This window comes from Poecilia latipinna, unplaced genomic scaffold, assembly GCF_001443285.1.
Source record: "Poecilia latipinna isolate Pla-1442-1.1 unplaced genomic scaffold, P_latipinna-1.0 Scaffold544, whole genome shotgun sequence".
In the NCBI taxonomy this organism is placed as follows: Eukaryota; Metazoa; Chordata; class Actinopteri; order Cyprinodontiformes; family Poeciliidae; genus Poecilia; species Poecilia latipinna.
Window position 1 is genome coordinate 33,806 of NW_015113160.1, and position 16,866 is coordinate 50,671.

At 40.6% G+C, this 16,866-nt stretch overlaps 1 protein-coding gene across 1 annotated transcript; it reads right to left on the bottom strand.

The window, feature by feature from the left end:
- Window positions 1–1,080: 1,080 nt before the first annotated feature.
- On the bottom strand, window positions 1,081–14,992 carry mtmr7a (myotubularin related protein 7a). The gene is made up of 14 exons (XM_015041255.1): window positions 14,799–14,992; window positions 14,460–14,582; window positions 14,197–14,359; window positions 12,992–13,149; window positions 12,145–12,273; window positions 10,007–10,141; window positions 9,643–9,775; window positions 7,099–7,208; window positions 5,597–5,719; window positions 5,308–5,357; window positions 4,365–4,565; window positions 4,094–4,228; window positions 3,000–3,126; window positions 1,081–2,920 (listed from the first exon to the last, which is right to left on the bottom strand). Exons 1-14 carry the CDS (start codon window positions 14,820–14,822, stop codon window positions 2,582–2,584), a joined length of 1,950 nt encoding a protein of 649 aa, XP_014896741.1. The 5' UTR covers window positions 14,823–14,992; the 3' UTR covers window positions 1,081–2,581.
- Window positions 14,993–16,866: the final 1,874 nt, after the last annotated feature.

The following is a 16,866-nucleotide window of genomic DNA, read 5'->3' on the forward strand; positions in this document are numbered from 1 at the left end:
GATTCGGATCATTTAGATTAAATTGGCCGGTTCTTTCATTTCTCAAACGAATCTTCACTTGATACCTCTTTCAGGTAGTAAAGTTTGATCAACTTTTAATCTTTATTGATCATACAAGTATATGGGAAGTAACAGTACGTGTTAAAATTGACAACATATTTTAGAATTCTTTGAATACAATAAGTAAGTAAATCTCATTCTTGGTGCTGAAAACAAAACAAAAAATAGAGAAACATAAAATTTAAATTATGTAGATGGATGGATAAATAGTGTGTAATAGTCACATTAGTATAATTAGGAGATGTTTCAGACTGTGCAATTGTCTACATTTGAACATGTGTTTCCATAAATTCGTGACTTGACAGAAAAAAAATGGTAGAGTTACAGCCGAAGCTATTTCTTATATAACAGTGTAATGTGATCAATGAAACATGACTTGAAAACTGGTGAAGACATTTAGCTTGTAAAATGAATAATTTTCCATCTTATATCTTTGAAAGGACATTGATGGTTACAAAGCAAGTTTACTTGAAATTACTTTCAGTATAATTGTATTAACTCCTTTAGCACCAACACACACAAAAAGATCGTCTCTGGCCTGCTTTACAAAAACAGTCAGTTCAGTCACCCAGACAAATTCAAACTCAGTGACACAGTCCAATTTGATCCTACATTTATTTAGTTTGCACATCACCCTTTAATGCATATTTTTGCAATTCTTTTTTTTTTTACTTGATAAGTTGTGTCATCAGCAAGAAACTTTGCAATTCTCAGTGATTTGGGGAGGGAAAGCATGTATCTAATAAAAAAGCAGTCCAAGAATGGAGCCGTGAGGAACGCCATGTGAGATTTTTGCTTGGAACTCGACTTTCTACACTTAACATTCTGGATTTCACAAAGTAGACTCTAATTGACTAAAATTAGCAGCCCAAACATACTTGAGAGGAAACACTTGTCACTATAAGGAGGTTATTTATTTATTTTTTCCCCAAAGATGTGCCCAAACACCTACAAGCAACACCACTGGTTATTCTGAATGTGTGTGTGAGCCTTTAGTTAATATAAACACAGAACCAATAACACACGTATAATGTTATATTTATTTCAGATGATGTTTCCATACCATTACATTTACAGCAGTTGAAGTTGCTCTTTGCTTACCTGAACAAATAAAACCACAGGTGTAAATCTGTAAAGCTTTTATATATAAATAAATGCAACATTCAAACTGACTGATATTTTTGTTCAAAACAAACAAACAAGCATTTAACATAAAAATATAACAAAAATAATAAATCATAGTACAAAAATATGCTGCCATGCATTGGTTTATTATCTCTTGGTTCATTTGCATGTATAGCTGCACAGTAATACATGATACACACTTAAAAATACAGCAGATTTAAAACAAATTGTTTAATAGTGTCTATAGTAGAAAAAATACTTTGTAAGCTGAACTACTAATCTGAAGGAAGCGATACGTTTGTGTTCACATGCTCCCATCACGCCGTGGTCCCGTAATATCTCTGACATTCATTAAATAATAAATATACAACAGGACAACTATTGCTCTCCAGGTCCAGCTAAAAGCCTCAAATGCAGAACACACGACAACATTAATGAGAACAATGTGCCACACGAATAACAATGAATGTTTCACAGTATCAACAAAACACATTGTTGCCGATTCAGATTCAGTTCGAGTCTCTTCTCGTCTCGTCCGACTGCGTTTCTGATCAGGTGCGGTTTGTCTCTCTGGTGCCAGTGGACGGGATCCCTGCAAACGCATCGTTCATTTGGAATCTATTCAGATTCTGCCAGGCATTGAAAATGAATATGCAGCGAAACGTAGTGGTAGTGGTTGTGTCATGCTGTGGGCACACGTTTCTCTGATGGGAAAAGAAAAGCCGTTGGGAAGACGGATAAAGCTAAAACCTGCGGAGGAGGTTTAAGTTCCAACATGACAAAAACCCTGAACATAAAGTAAAAGCATATTTATGAGATAGAATGGCCTAGTCAAAGTACAGTCAAATTCAGTATGTATTTGTGGGAAGACTTTTTTTGGGACGTTTTCATTCACAGACGCTGACTTCATTCAACCTGACTACGCTTGAGCTACTTAAAAAAAAAAAAAAAAAAAAAAGTTTAGGCAAATATTTCAGTCTGTAAACAAAACAACAACAACAACAACAACAACAAAAATCTTCCACTTTGAAGCCCAAACTTAAATGCACTGAAGTTTGCAGTTGTAATGTGACTTTTAATCGGTCTGTAGCTAAAACTTCCTGAAAGATCACATTCTACAAACAGACATGGACGTTCATATGGCTTCCTTTATTCTCTGTAAGTCAATCTTAATTATTACGCCTTCCTGGAAGATCGGATTAGACAGCTTAGGAATATTCAGCGACGTACTTTTCATTTTCTGCAGACTATGAAAAACGAGAGTCAGCTACAGCTTCGGGATTGTAGGAAATCAGGAGTTGCTCCAAATCACTGTAAACTAAAAACAAAAGTTGGACACGCGGCCGTTTGTCAGAGTGACGTTTTCAAACCCCGGTGGCGTCTGCTGCGTTTTTGCTCAGGCGGCCGAGTAGGCCGCCTCGTCCGAGTCCGGGTCCGGGTCCCTGGCGCTGTCCTCGCTGAGGGGGGAGCGGCAGCTCACGTCTGCGATCCCAGACTCCGGGTCGCTGCCGTTGGAGAGGTTGGGGTCCGCCGTCTGGTCGGGATCCTGCGGTGCGAGGACCAGCAGGCCGTCCACCGCTCCGGGAGTGCTGGCCAGGAGGCTGCCGGTGTAGTCTTGAGGAGTGTTGGCCAGAGCGAGGTTCTTCCCCAGAGCCCGCGCCGTTGAGCTCTGATCAAACGCGGCAGCTCTGTGGGCATCGCTCCATCCCTGCTCCTGCTTCAGCTCGGCTATTTTCTGTTGACAGAGAAGCCGTGGTTAAAGCCAGAAACTGTTTGGCGGGACGGTCGTTTTTCGTCGCCCTCCGTCGTCGTACCTGCTTGTGGGAATCCAGCTGCTCCTCCAGCTGCTGCGTCTCCTCTCGGATGACCCTCAGATAATCCTCCACCGACTGTCGTGGGTGCATCCCGCGGTCAAACCGGTTGTACAGCCCTCTCCAGAATCTGTGCAGGCAAAGACATTTGTCAATCCAGATTATTTTATTGATTTTCTTCTATTATATGTGCAACTTTTTCTGCCCGAGTGAAATTGGCGCCTCGCAAGTCAAACAAGATTGGTGTCAAACGTTTGTGCAGCAAAAATTTCGTCACCTTCCTACAATAGTGGCACTAGTCATTTATTGCCAAAAGTGATATTTTAGGCTGTTATTTTAGGAAGATGACAATTTAAAAAAAATATTAACATTTCCAGAGGTCAAAGGTCAACCAGAGCCGCGCTCACATTTACAAAAAAATAATTTGGTATCAACTTTTTATTTATATTATTTTATGAAACGTCTATTTTACCAGGATAAAAAAAGAATAAAAACACTGAGATTAAAAACCTCTTTTTCAAGGGAGTGCTGCCCAACAGGCAGCGACAAATACAATACAAAACATGAAACCGTTAAAAGAAAAGAAAGAAACAAAAAAAAACCCACTGAATTGGACTTGAGATCTTTGTTTGGATGTAAAACAAATAAAAAATAAAATTGCTAAACAAGATCAAGTCAGTCAAAATTTGTTGTGATTTTTGCTACAAAAGTTTTAGCTGCACAAACAGCAAAATTCATTTTTATCCATTTTTATTTGATTTTATTTGATTTATTTGATTTCGTCAATGTGTGTGTGGCAGGCTGATGTCTGGTGACGTTTTGTTGAAAACTTAAAAATTGTAAACAAACGAAAAAAAAATTGTTGTGCTGCACAGTTGATTGCTAACATATTTAGTTTGATTTTGCCGCTGTGGCCCGGCTGGCTGACCTTCGATGACGTCCGGAAACATTTATTCACATCTTTAAGAAGATGGAAACTTCTGCTGCACAAACATAGCACAAATGTTTCATTTAATTTGAAGAAGGAGAGAGGGAGGCGCCAACTTCACTCTGCTCTCCCCCCCCCCCACCCCTCTGTGCACAGACAGTGTACCTACTTAAAGCAGTAGGGGGCGGTAGACGGTCGCAGGAGTCCTTGAGACTGGCTGTGGTTCTGTCTGTACAGCGGGTTGATGAACTCTGCGCGGTTCGTCCAAAGGTAACTCCACAAAGAGTGAGTCTTTTCATGTACACTTTTCATGACAAGAAAAGACGACATTAGCATTTGCAGATTCCTCAGAAGGAGGCGTCTCCATTAAAAAAACCCAAACAAACAAACAAACACAAAAGCGGAAGAAGCGACTCCCGGCAGAAAGGGTCAAACCTCACCGGAGCTCTCTCCTCTCCTGCTGGTTGTTGCCGATGAAGTTCCCGAACTGGCAGGAGTAGATGTGGCTGTGAACCGTGATCAGGAGATTCTCGTTGTACTCGAAGGCACAGGGGAACTGCTCCATCAGCTGCCACACGCACTCCAGGAACTGATCAACGATCGGAGACACCTCTTTGGGGTCTCCAGCCAAGTGGTTGCATCTGGAGGGGGAAGAAACTCGGTTATCCTTGAACACACAGCAGGGAGACCCCAGCGAGATCCGACACTGGACGTCACAAACACATTTTGAGGTTGTTTTTTTTTCTCAGGTAGGCCAAAACAAAGAGGTAATTACTGCAACGTTGGAGGAAAATGCCAACATTGTTTGCAAATAAAAATCTGAGAAGTGTGGCATGCACTTGTATTCAGCCACACAAAGTTAAAACTTTGTAGAAGTACCGACGTCTTAAAGATTGAAAATTATGCTTTTATTTTATTTATTTTTTTGGAAAAACATCTTAACCTCAGTCAGACTGAATGGAGATCACTTGTAAAAAAAAAAAAAAAAAAAAATCAATTCTCAACTGAATTCAGGTCTGGACTTTGACTGGGCCATTCAAGACCCTGATTACGCTTCGATCCAGACGTTTTGTGATGGGTCCTGCGGAAAGCTGACCATCCAACCTTTGTAACCCAGAATCGGTCTGTATTCAGCCGCTTCCGTCTTCCAACAAATTGAGCTGCTTCCTCGTCATCCGTCATTTTCAGATGAACCGTGGTTAAGTGCAGCTGAGATCCAATTGCATGTTAACTAGGCAACCTCTAAACGCAGTTGATTGGATTTTAATCGGGGGTATCGGAGTAAGAACAAAGAATGTTGAAACCCATCGATTAATCTTCTGTCCAGGAGCCATTTTGAATCGGTACGAATGATTTTGCAAGACGTTACAATTAGAGTCAAACCTTTGAGTGAACTTGTGTCCAAATGAGACCCAGTCTTTTTCAATGAGGACCTACGTGCAGAAAAGAAAGAGACTGTAACCAATAAAGGTCGCATGCTGTGATAATCATCTCCTAACCTCAGAGATAATTTTGCATAATATGATTCAAACACATATGGAAACAGGAATGTTTTTGCACCAAAAACTGAAGCCAGAATGGAGTTGATCGAATTTAGACAAGAGCAATCAATCACAAGAGATTAGATGAAGAAAAAGCAAACAAACAAAAAAAACCGGTTGAGTGGGTTTACCATGAGTCCTTTCAGGGTCCTGTAGTAGGGATCCAGCAGCACACAGGCCACTGAACACACCTGGGCCGTGCGGTCCCACCCGTCTGAACAGTGGACCAGGACACTGATGCCTTCTGCAACAGCCTGTGTGTAAACAATCAGAGACACACACAGTCGTTTTCATTGCTGACAAAACTATCCCAGTGGCCCGTCTCATCGACTGGTTCTGAAAATCAGGCTAATTTCTTCTGCTTTTAGCTCCCTGTGTCGTGTGTTATCTACAGAACACGGAGTTTAACTAATGGAAATGTATTCCCACATGTGCTAAACCTGCCAGCTCAGAAACACCCAGAAACACCTTGGGTTTCTGGGAATCCCAAGGCGTTCCCAGAAACGCAGCACAAAGCACATGTAGACTGCTTGGGTGCACCTCAGCGTTGGTCACGTCAACCGACTGCAGAGTGTTTGGGCAAAATCCTTAACTCTAAGCAGAAAGATGAGGCCCTTGCTTCTCCCTACATCCAGTGGGCGGCACAGGTTGCTACAGTCGACAGCAGCCACACAGGCACACCCGCTAGCGGGAAACAAACACACCCAGTACAGCACTTTCATTCTATTGGCTGAAAGGTTGCCAGGCGACAGTACAGAAAACATTTCACAAGAGAGCAGAGAGGTTTGTGAGGGGACATTTGAACCGAGCAAATGTCCGCAAGTTTCGAGAGTGAGGAGAACGGCTTGAGAAAGGACAGCAGATATTTGAAAGAGAGAAGAAATTTTGAGAACAAGCGTTACAAGTTTTGAGAAGAGAGACATGAAATCCTGCTTTCAGACTGGAAATGTGAGCTCTCGAATTATGGCAAGAAAATTCCCCCCTGAATAGACCTTACCAGAGAGGCTTAGGAGTGCAATTTAAATTGAATTTAAAAGTGATTTCCTCTTTATATAGAGAAAATTATACATTCAGGCTCATCGTGATTGGTCGTCTTTTACTTGGGACAACACTTCTCAAAAAACTACACCAATAAATTTGAAAGTCTCTTTACTCATTTATTTTTTAACGGTTCCACATTTGTAGTGAAAATGTATTTAAGGAGTGAGCAGCAGAATTGAGTATGTGGATTACAGCCATTGAAAATTAGGAAAATCCTCTCTGCCCAATCGCGACATATCAACCAAGCATTTCAAAGTTTGACATGAGTTTTCCAATTGGACAATGATTGCAGGCACACATCAAAATCTAATGTTGAAATGGATAAAACAAGCACAGATTAAGTTTCTGGAGTCCTATTGGGAACCAATCGAATTAAATTAACTCGACCGATTCTGCCAGGAAAAGAAAACAAATGTCTTACCATAATTATACCAAAAAACTGATTCTCATTTAAAAATGAAGTTAAGTCAATGGATCCCATCCTCCTTCACCTCTTCCCTACTTCTCCTGCATGCTACGCAAAAACAACCTTCACAAACCGTTTCTTAAAGAAACGGTGACACAGACAGCAGGGATTAGCCTCCAGACTGACCTTAGCGATGAAGACGCCGGTATCCAAAACAGCTTTGATGTGCTTCAGCCAGCCTGAGCTCTCCAAGCCCTCCAGGAAGTCGGACATGGAGGGAGAACGAAGCTCACACACTGAAAGCACAACACAGCTGTCTGAGTGGTAGGAAATGCGAAGCAGACCTGATGCATGGGGTTTATGAAACATCATTCTCTCCCACAGTGTGCATAGCTGGTCTTCCCCCCCCCAAGACAGATTTCTCTTATATCCCAGATTAATCTGGAACAAAGTAAAATGTAGCTTCTAGGTCGAAAACTTTAGGACAGATGAACAGATGAAAATTTTAAATCACCTGAAAATTGTGCAGGTGATGGTTTACATGCAATGAAGACACTTTCTTGTGGTGCGCTATTGACCAATTAAGCTACACAACTTGTGCTTAATATGTTTTATGGTCATGTCTTTAACAGTTTATTGCTAAAGCCATCATTGCATTAAGACGGCAAGGCTAAAACATTTCGATGGCCAATAATATAGCAGAATTCTTAGTAACAATAAAATCCAAGCACTACCTAGCTAGCTGTGCCAGGCTAATGCTAGCTTGTACATGTACAGGCACAAAGAGATTTTTTATTTTGTGACAGAACATCCCGCATTTTTAAAATGCTCCAACATCTATCCGCAAAATGAAGTCTGTGTTTTGTGTGATGGAGTGAACGCGACAATTTTTTAATAAGGACTGCCCTGCAACGTTAGCTAGCAACTCTCTGTTTCACAAGCACTCACCAAAGAAGACTTTTTAAATTATTTGTGTAACAGTGTTTTATATACTTGTTTTATGTAGACACAGACATGTAACTTATTTATAAGCCCTGAATGAATAAAATCAGGCGTTAACAGCTAAAGTGGCTAAAGCTAGCATCTGCTTCGTAGCTTCCTGTCGGTTTGAAACTAAAAAGATTTTTCAGCAGCTTTTAACCACCTTTTTTTAACCCATATCCAAAACCAGCCATTTGATGAGGAAGTTGAGTACATTTACAATAAAGAATTGTGTAAAAATCCTACTGAAAACATCGGCTCAATTCTCAATCAATACCACACATGTAACAGAGATTCCCGCTGACGCTACACCAGTTTGTCTGGCAGGAGAGACGTGGGTCATCGGGTTTACTGAGCCGGTGGCTCGGTGAACGGGCCTCCCCTGGAAAGGTAATCTGAGTTAATGTTGCCAGGCTGGGGGTCCTGTAAATTTTACTGAAGCGTGCAGTCGTGTAGAGTGAAGGGCTGCTGCCGTCTCCTGGCATTTGAAGACTTCCCCTTCAGTGCCAGGGGGCGCAAAGAGTTATCAAAAACTGAGCCAACTCTGAACTCTTCAGACTTGAAACCACATCATTCTCACGCCCTCCGCCTGCATCCAGGGGGATAATGTTAGGGACAGTCCACTCCGGGAAACCAAAGGAAAAAAACCCTCTGAAATCAAATCCAGATGGATTCAAAGCCATGCTAGGAGCCAGTGCCCCTGGACGATACGCAGGAACCTTCCTGTGGACTCATTTGAAGCAGCTCAGTCTGCATGACCACAACTGGATAAAAGCACAGAGGCCTCAGATTCACTTGCTGTGCTTCAGTAAAGGTGAAGAGACAGCGGATTAAAAAACATCTTAAAAATTAAACAGCTTTTACTATACAAGCTGAAACTACAAGTACCGTGCAGTGAAAAAGTATTTCCCCTCCTTTCTTTGAATCCCCAATACCAGAACCAGAACCAGAACATGAAGAAGCAACATGCAGTTTTTATGCTCCACAAATCTGGAACAAACTTCCAGAAAACTGCAAAACAGCCGAAACACTGAGGTCCTTTAAATCTCGACTGAAAACCAACCTGGTTAGAGTTACTTTTGTTTCGGAGTAACATTGGTCAACATATTTGATGTGTATTTCATGATGATTTTGATTACGGCATCAGACGAGATGTGATGTTTATTGCTCGTTTCATAATCCGTGACCGTATCTTATTGCTGAAATGTGCTACACAAGTAAATTTGACTTTACGTATAATCAGAATACAAATGTTCATGTCAGATTAAAACAACCTGAATAAATAGAAAACACGGTTTTTAAATGAGGATATTATATTTAAGTGAAACATCCAAACCGTTGTGAAAAGGCTACTGCCTCTTAGATCCAACACCTGCTTGTGCCATCCTGGTCATCAGTCTTTGAATTTATGATTTCAAACACAGCAGGTTGTTGAAATGCTGAAGAACCGAACCACCACACTACCACCACCAGTGAATTTGATTGTCCAAAAAGATAATTTTTTTTCCCCTCCTAATAACTGTGTTGGTTTTATGCCAGATGTAAAAATCAAGCACTTCTGTCCCATTGACCAAGAGAATATCTGCCCAAAAGTGTTGCGTTAGTTTGGATAGGTTTTTGTTCCTGTTCATGACTGAAATCATGACTTAAAATCTTCCTTTTTGCACTCGGTCAGGTTTGTTGGATGTAAACATTTTGTTTCTGCATCTGAAGTGTGAACTTCATCCGAAGAGGCCGCAGCGATTTTACCTTCCAGCATTTTCTGCTGGCTGTTCCTCATGACGTGGATGTTCTCGATGCCCATGAACTGGAATTTTATGTTGGAGTAGTTGTCTTCGTTCTCGTAGCCTTTCCCTGCCGCCCTGTTGGCAATCGCGTTCAACTGAAGAGACAAGACAACACACACGCACGCACGCACGCACGCACACACACACACACACACACGCACACACACACACGTCGACTCCGGTTCATTTTAGCCTCCACGTTACAGGAAACCTCAGTAACGTTAGCCGCTGCACAGCCAGGAAGTCCTGAGGACATGCAGCTGTAAAAAACAAAACAGCTGAACACATATCACTGCTAGCGGCTCGCGTTCCCACACAGGGCTCACCTTGGGCCTGGTGTCCACCACATACATGAAGTCGCTGCGGGGATTGGACCTCAAGATGGCCTCCAGCATCTGCTCGTCCTCCAGGCAGCGAGCGCTGAAACCCGACAGGGGCTGGCTGCTGCGGCAGATGGCAGCCTGGGAGGTGTTGTTGTGATCAACAGGTGAGCGAAAGACGGACCATTTTAGATTTCTAACAGAGCCACATGATATTAAAACAACACACGGTGGCCATTTTATTGTTTACGACTGGGATCAGAGGCGGGCAGTGTGGACTAAATCTGCACTTACATCAGAGTACTTCAACATATTTTTACTGGGGTAAAAGTAAAAAGCAGCCATCCAAGACATTACTTAAAAGTAAAAAAAGAAGAAAAAAACTAAATAACTAAAACAACTACTTAAGTACTGGACGATACGCAGGAGCCTTCCAGCGTATCGTTTACACTGAAACTATAATGACGATTTTAGACAAAGGGACATTATAATCAATGCCTCCCATAAAATGATAAAACGATTGAGCAAAATATAAAATGTGGGGAAATAATTGCATTTTATACAAGTACATAGTGTAAAATAGTATTTTAAATACCAAAATTAAAATAATTCATACAAATAATCACAAGTACAAAATAACAAAAAGAGAATAAATGTTCCTAATCAGTTTCTTTCATTATAAAAACTTGAGAAACTTTAACTAAAACTGCAGGTCTGTGTCTGAATCATGTGATTAAAACAAACTTGTTCTTCGTTCAGTGAAGTTATTCACAGTGGGAAAAGTAAGAATCCTTCATAAGAAAATTACTCAGAACTACATTTTTTTCCCCCAAAAGAGTTAAATCAAATAAATGTAACTATTTACTACTAAACTCTGGTTGTGATTAATACAAGTTTTTCTTACTATCCTCTTTCTTTTCCATCGTCATATTTTCACAACTCTTTCTAATTTTGCTCCGTATTGAGCATTGGCATTAAGACACAGGGAACACTAATCCAAAACGCCTGATATATGACTAGGAAAACAGAGTTTCAGTTCAGATATTTAAATGCAACGCTCCAGTTTAAGGTAAAAACTAAAACAATGAGCAGCAGATTAATGTTTAGTTCATCTCTTCCTGCATGTTGCATTTGGACTCACAGAGTCTCTCCGTTTTTCACATCTCTGTTTAAAAGCCACGAGGGAACCGATCTGAACACGATCCAGAATGCAGCAAACACAGAGCCCCGTCCAGCTTAGCCTGGGAATCTGACCCCGCAACGCTGTTTGACAAAAATCAGCATTTGGGAAAAGATATTTTCTGAGAGATAAATTTGTAAAAAGAAAAACTAAGTTGGAGCTTTTTCATCATTTCTCTGGAGACGAAACTGGAACGTCGCCTTGCGGAGCTGTGTCAAATGTTGTGGCATTAAAAAGGTAAGTATCAGAGCTACCTAATAAAATTCATGGTACATATATTTCTACAGATTTGGTTAGAGCAAAAAAAAAGTCATCAATATCTACAACTGATCAAGCCTACCATGGAGGAAAGCTACAATATGTTTATTTTCTTATTTGAAAACAGAAAGTTAATTATATATTTGCACCTTTTAATGTATTTTTTAATGGAAAGACTTCAGAGGTTAAACGAAAAATCTGCAGAATGTGACGATTTCTTTTATGCGATTAGTCGATAAATAATAATCTATTTCTAAAATAATCGATAGCTGCGTATTTGTGTCAGTCGCCTCTCTCCCCCTCTCTCTCGATGCACACAGCAACCGTTTTTTTTTTGTTTGTTTGTTTTTAGCACAATTTGTTCCCACTTTGAGCTCCACGTCTTCAGTCTTGCCTAACAGATTGTGAAACGTTTTGGCTGCGAGACAGAAGAGAAGCTGCCACCAAGCAAACAGACCCATTAATCATCTTTGTTCAAGAAACTGGCCCAAGAAAATGAACATTTCCACCAAAACGTCGCCTCTTATCTTGATTATTTGTGATTTAAAAACAAAACAAAACAAAAAAAAAAACTTAATTGTTTGGGAAGGAGATGGACAAATGGAAATTGCGATCGTTGTTGCATTCCTCCCTCCGGACCTTTGACCTGCTGTTCAGCAAGAAACGCTGATGCTAAAGTAGAAAACGAGACATGCAGTCAACTTACATGGTTTTCTTTGGAGTAATAGGACAGGGCGGGGAACCGGCCTCTGCTTCTGAACTTGGAGCTGCCCACCAGCACCGGCGGCGCGGCGGAGTCGGGTACAAAGAGCTCGGCGGGGTAAGTGTCGCTCACCTTTAGATAAAAAAAAAAAAACCCACAAATTTAATTGGCAAACCATCACCATATGACATGTGACTGTTGTGGCCTAAAATAGTTAATATTTAAAATGTAAATAACACGTTCAAGTGCCTTCTTAAAATAGCGCCGCTAAAAGGGGCGCCATTATGCGTTTCAACCTTCAGTCGTTATAAAAATGCAATGTGTATCAAATACGACTGAAAAGAAATTTTATGTTGTAATTCAAGGAATTGGACCTCTGTCCCTAAAACTCAGCCTTCAGGAAATCATTGAAACAGTGCTCCTCTATTAACCTTTTCCTGTTCTTTACGAGAACTGTGCCGTGAGGAAGCTCATATAACGAGCAGCAGTGAGGCGTTTGCTAATTGCTGCTGACTAGTCTGAAGGAGCCGAGTGGAGGAGTCGCCTTACTGGAAACATGGAAACTGCAGCTCTGAGGAGGACCTACGCCCTCGGTTCCCCCCACCAGGCGTTTTGCACAGCTGAATGGTTGCCATGGAGATTAAATGACTTCTTAAGCGTGCATGAAAGAATCAAAGCAATGCTCCCAGGTTCGTTTCTGATTAAAAAACAACATTATAACATGACATAAAGCTAAAAAAAAAAACATTTGATTTCACATAACACTGCTTCTTTATTAAATCATGTCCTGATCTCAACCTCCTGCAGGGACCAGGATTAAATCTGTCCACTCCAAGGTTTTCTCCTTGACCTTATATTGTTGGTTGACCGGGGAGAGTTTCCACTGGGCGTTTGGGAGTCCCATTCGGCTGAAGTCGGCCTTGAGGTCAACGAAGGCCCAGTCCCGCCGCCTCTCCTCCTCGTCGACGTTGGGCTTGTAGGAGAAGCAGTACAGTTCCTCGTAACGCTCTGGAAGAAGAAAAGCGAGAGTTAGATTGTAAAGATGTTCAAGCAACTTTAGCTACTTTCTTTTTGTCAATTAAGAACCAAACGCTTCAATGTTTTTGCTTGGATTTTACGCGATGCGTTTAGTGACACGGTCCAGTAAAATTTATTACAAAGAATCTCAAGCTCGTTCAGAGAATATGGAGAGGGTCTGTGGACAACAGTTGAAGTCTTGCCACATATTCTGGATTGAATTTAGGTGCGTGCTTTGAGTAGGCCATCTGCATATATGTGTGTGCTTTGACCTAAACCAGGGGTTTAGATCAAAGACTGTCCACAACGGCTCATAAACAACGATAAAGAACTAACTAATGCTTTTAACACAGATATGTTAAGAAATTTAAGTTTTTGTGATTAATTCCGCCTTGTAGTAAATTAGAAAATTATTTTCTTATCTTTAAGTTGAAACACTAAAAAATTTCTCCTACTTAAAGAAAAAGAAATAAAGCAGTGGTTCTTTAAAAATGACAACATTCCTGTTGTAGATATTTATCTTTTTGTTTCTGGACAGATTTTGTTTGGCTGGACTGAGGGTGAAATCGACTCTTTGGATGGTAAAGGCTGCAGACTCCAGGTCTGATCGGCTCCATTTTTAGGTTTGTTCTCCTGCTCAAAACTGAATCAGTTCCTCAAAGCCTTCAGTAGGTTTTCATCATATTCTGTTTATGCAAGTAGGGTGGAAAATCCCACGTCAGTATTATCTGATTGTTACGCCCTCTTCCGGAAAAGGACTTCCTCATATTGACTGGTTTTCTTACTTTTTTTTTTTTTTTTTTTTAAACTAGTTGTACTGGCAGATTTTATTTTCACTATTAATTGAAAAGATCCTCAGATATCGGTATTGGAAGTGGAAAAAAAGGTGAATCCCTAAATATTAATGTTGGATATCAGCCTAAATGTTCTTCTCAGTGTGTCCTTTACTATATGCATTATAAAAAGTGAGTGTATGAATACTTTCCCCAGCCGAATACTAGTTTTAAAGAATGGGTAGAGAGGAACGTCTGAGCTCACGGGGCTGGGAGAGCCGCTGCAGGGACAGGTGGACGTCCTGACAGTCCTGCTCTCTAGGAATGCTGAAGTGAAGAATCTGGAAGTTCTTGCAGCGGATGAGCAGAGGACACCCCGAGGCGCTGGCAGCCTGTTTGTCCACGCTGCACACCAAACTGTGAAGCACCTGAGGAAAGCACGCAGAGCCCACACGAACACAGAAAAATAGCGACATATTATTTCTGCCCTGTTGGGGGGTTGAGTTGAGTGCACCAATAATGAGTTACCCATGTTTCACTGCGGCCTCCCGCCTCGCTCTCCACGAAGATGCTGTGGGTGGCCGTCAGGTAGAGGGTGCCCACCCTGCTCCTTTTGGGGGACACTCTGTTCAGTAGCCGGACATTCTCCACCTGCAGGGAGGGGGTGGGGGGACACGGATACATCAGACACACTCTGCCATCGTGGCAGCAGCACACACACGCCCTTTATGTCGAGCATGTGTGTGTGTGTGTTTGTTTAATCAGAGTATCATCCACAATCTGTCTGTGTTTATCAGTCTGACGCTCTTCTGCTAGTGCAGAAATACAAGCGAAGCTAATCACTGCATCAGGCAGAGCCGCGGTTACCTTCGGTAGTCGGATGTGCTCCATCAGCGGCTGAGCGGGTCCGGTCCGATCACTGGCTCCGCAGCATGGGTTCGGTTCGGTTACACCATTTATTACGGTTAAAGAAGCGGCTCCGCGAAGCTCTCAGGTAAAACCAGCCATGATATTTCTATTGTCTGGGCTGCAGTCAGCCGCTGGGTCTTAAAGCCCGTCATTTCAAGACGTTTAAAGGGACAGCTCTATTTATTTATTTATTTATTTTTAACCTGAAGTTATCTATGGAAGCCTGCTGCGGCCACTCTGGTAAAAAAAAAGAAAGAAAGAAAGAAAAGAAAAGAAATAAATTATTTCATTTTTGAGATACCATCTCGAAATATTTTCATTATTTTTAGATATTATTTTGTGATAGTACTTCATAATAATGAGATTTATTTATTTATTTATACCAGAGTGGCGGAAACAGGCTTGCTTAATAATCATTAACAATTCGCACTAGAGACTGTTATATTTATAAAAAAATATATTAGACCTCCATGCCACTGTGATCCAGTCATTCACACAGGACTTACATTGTCCAACTGAGCATTGTCCAATATTATAATATTTTTTATAATAATAATATTATATAAAAATATTATATCATTGAATATTAGTATAATATTTTTATAATAATAATAAAAAATAACTTTTTATTATTAAAAGTTATTAAACTTTTAATAATAAAAGTGTATTACTGTTTATGTAACGAATCTTTAAAATTCACCAGTTTCCCTTTTTGAATGGAGTCAAAATAAATGAACTTGATGATATTCTGATTTACGGAGATGCACCTGCATGTTTCCTTAACCAGTTTTTCTTTTTCCTGTTTTGTTGTACAAATGTGTTTATTCAGAGTTGTTCCAGAACAAATTAAAGACCCAAATGTTATTTTGTCATGCAGGCCACTGCAAGCAAAGCAAAAAAAAAAAAAAAGCACAGTCGAGGGCAACTACTGCAGCTGAATAAAAGGCGTCCCGTTGTGAATGCTGTGATCGGGACTTGGATGTTGATGTGAAAGAAAGATTTATTTATTTTTTTTTTTTTTTCAGTTTAAATCCTACAGTCAGGATATAAATATTACACGTCACTTTAGGCAACAGCAGCTCACCCAAGAGCACTGTTTGATGAACAACATCAGTTCTTTTTGGAAAGCAGTGCCAAAAATACTAACATGCTGTTGCGTGTGGACCTCAATCCAGTCAATAAATAAAAGCACAAAAAACACCTGCGATGTTACGCGAGCCAAATGGAAACTGGTTTCATGTCAGAGCACATGGGTGAAGTTCGTCCTACTCAGGATTCTTAGTTTCAGCCAAACTGTGCTGCTGCAGACATTGTGACATGTCATAGCAGGATGAGCAGAGCTGGGCTTTAAAACAAGTTCATTCCAGTGAGGGGTTGGAGTTTGAGCCAGCTGGCTGTCTGACAACACTCACAGGGAACAGTTAGCAGATACAAACCAGAAAGAAGGAGACTTTCACCTGCTGTCTTTTTATTTATTTATTTATTTATTTTTTTTTTACAAAAAAAGTACAACCAAATTTAAAAAGAATGTGTCCATTACCTCAGCAGAAGAGCCATCTCTGCAAATGTTAAGGCAAAAGGGAAGTTTATTTAGCTAGAAATAATTCACGCACCAGGCAATCCAAAGTACTGCACACAGAAACTGACTGAGAGCTTGAACAGAATTAGGTAACCAACACTTCAATGATGCCAAAGATGGCGGCAAAATCTACAAAAATAGATGCAAAAAAAAAAAGCTTTGACAGAACAGAGCTTCATCTGTTCTGTCAAAGATCTGATTGAACCTGATTGAAAATGTAAATAAAGGTACCCAAACTTCAATGAGTTGGAACGGTGTTGTAAAGATGAACAGGACAAATTTTCTCCACAGTGATGTGAAACTCTCATAAAGTAAGTCAGAAACGGCTTCTGCAACTTCCAAAATGTGTTTCTGTCAGCTAACACTGGATGATAATTCACTCATTGCCTACTTTGGCTTCAGTTGTGTTTTGATTATCAAGACTGTGTGGAATCTGTGTTTTTGTAC

What these genes read in the sequence shown, in the direction of transcription:
- mtmr7a (XM_015041255.1), bottom strand. Translation starts at nt 14,822, where the DNA reads ATGGAGCACATCCGACTACCGAAG. An exon ending in GAGGCCGCAGTGAAACATGG is followed by an intron (nt 14,360 to 14,459) that starts GTAACTCATTAT and finishes TGCTTTCCTCAG; the next exon opens with GTGCTTCACAGTTTGGTGTG. An exon ending in CCGGCGTCTTCATCGCTAAG is followed by an intron (nt 5,720 to 7,098) that starts GTCAGTCTGGAG and finishes GTTTACACACAG; the next exon opens with GCTGTTGCAGAAGGCATCAG.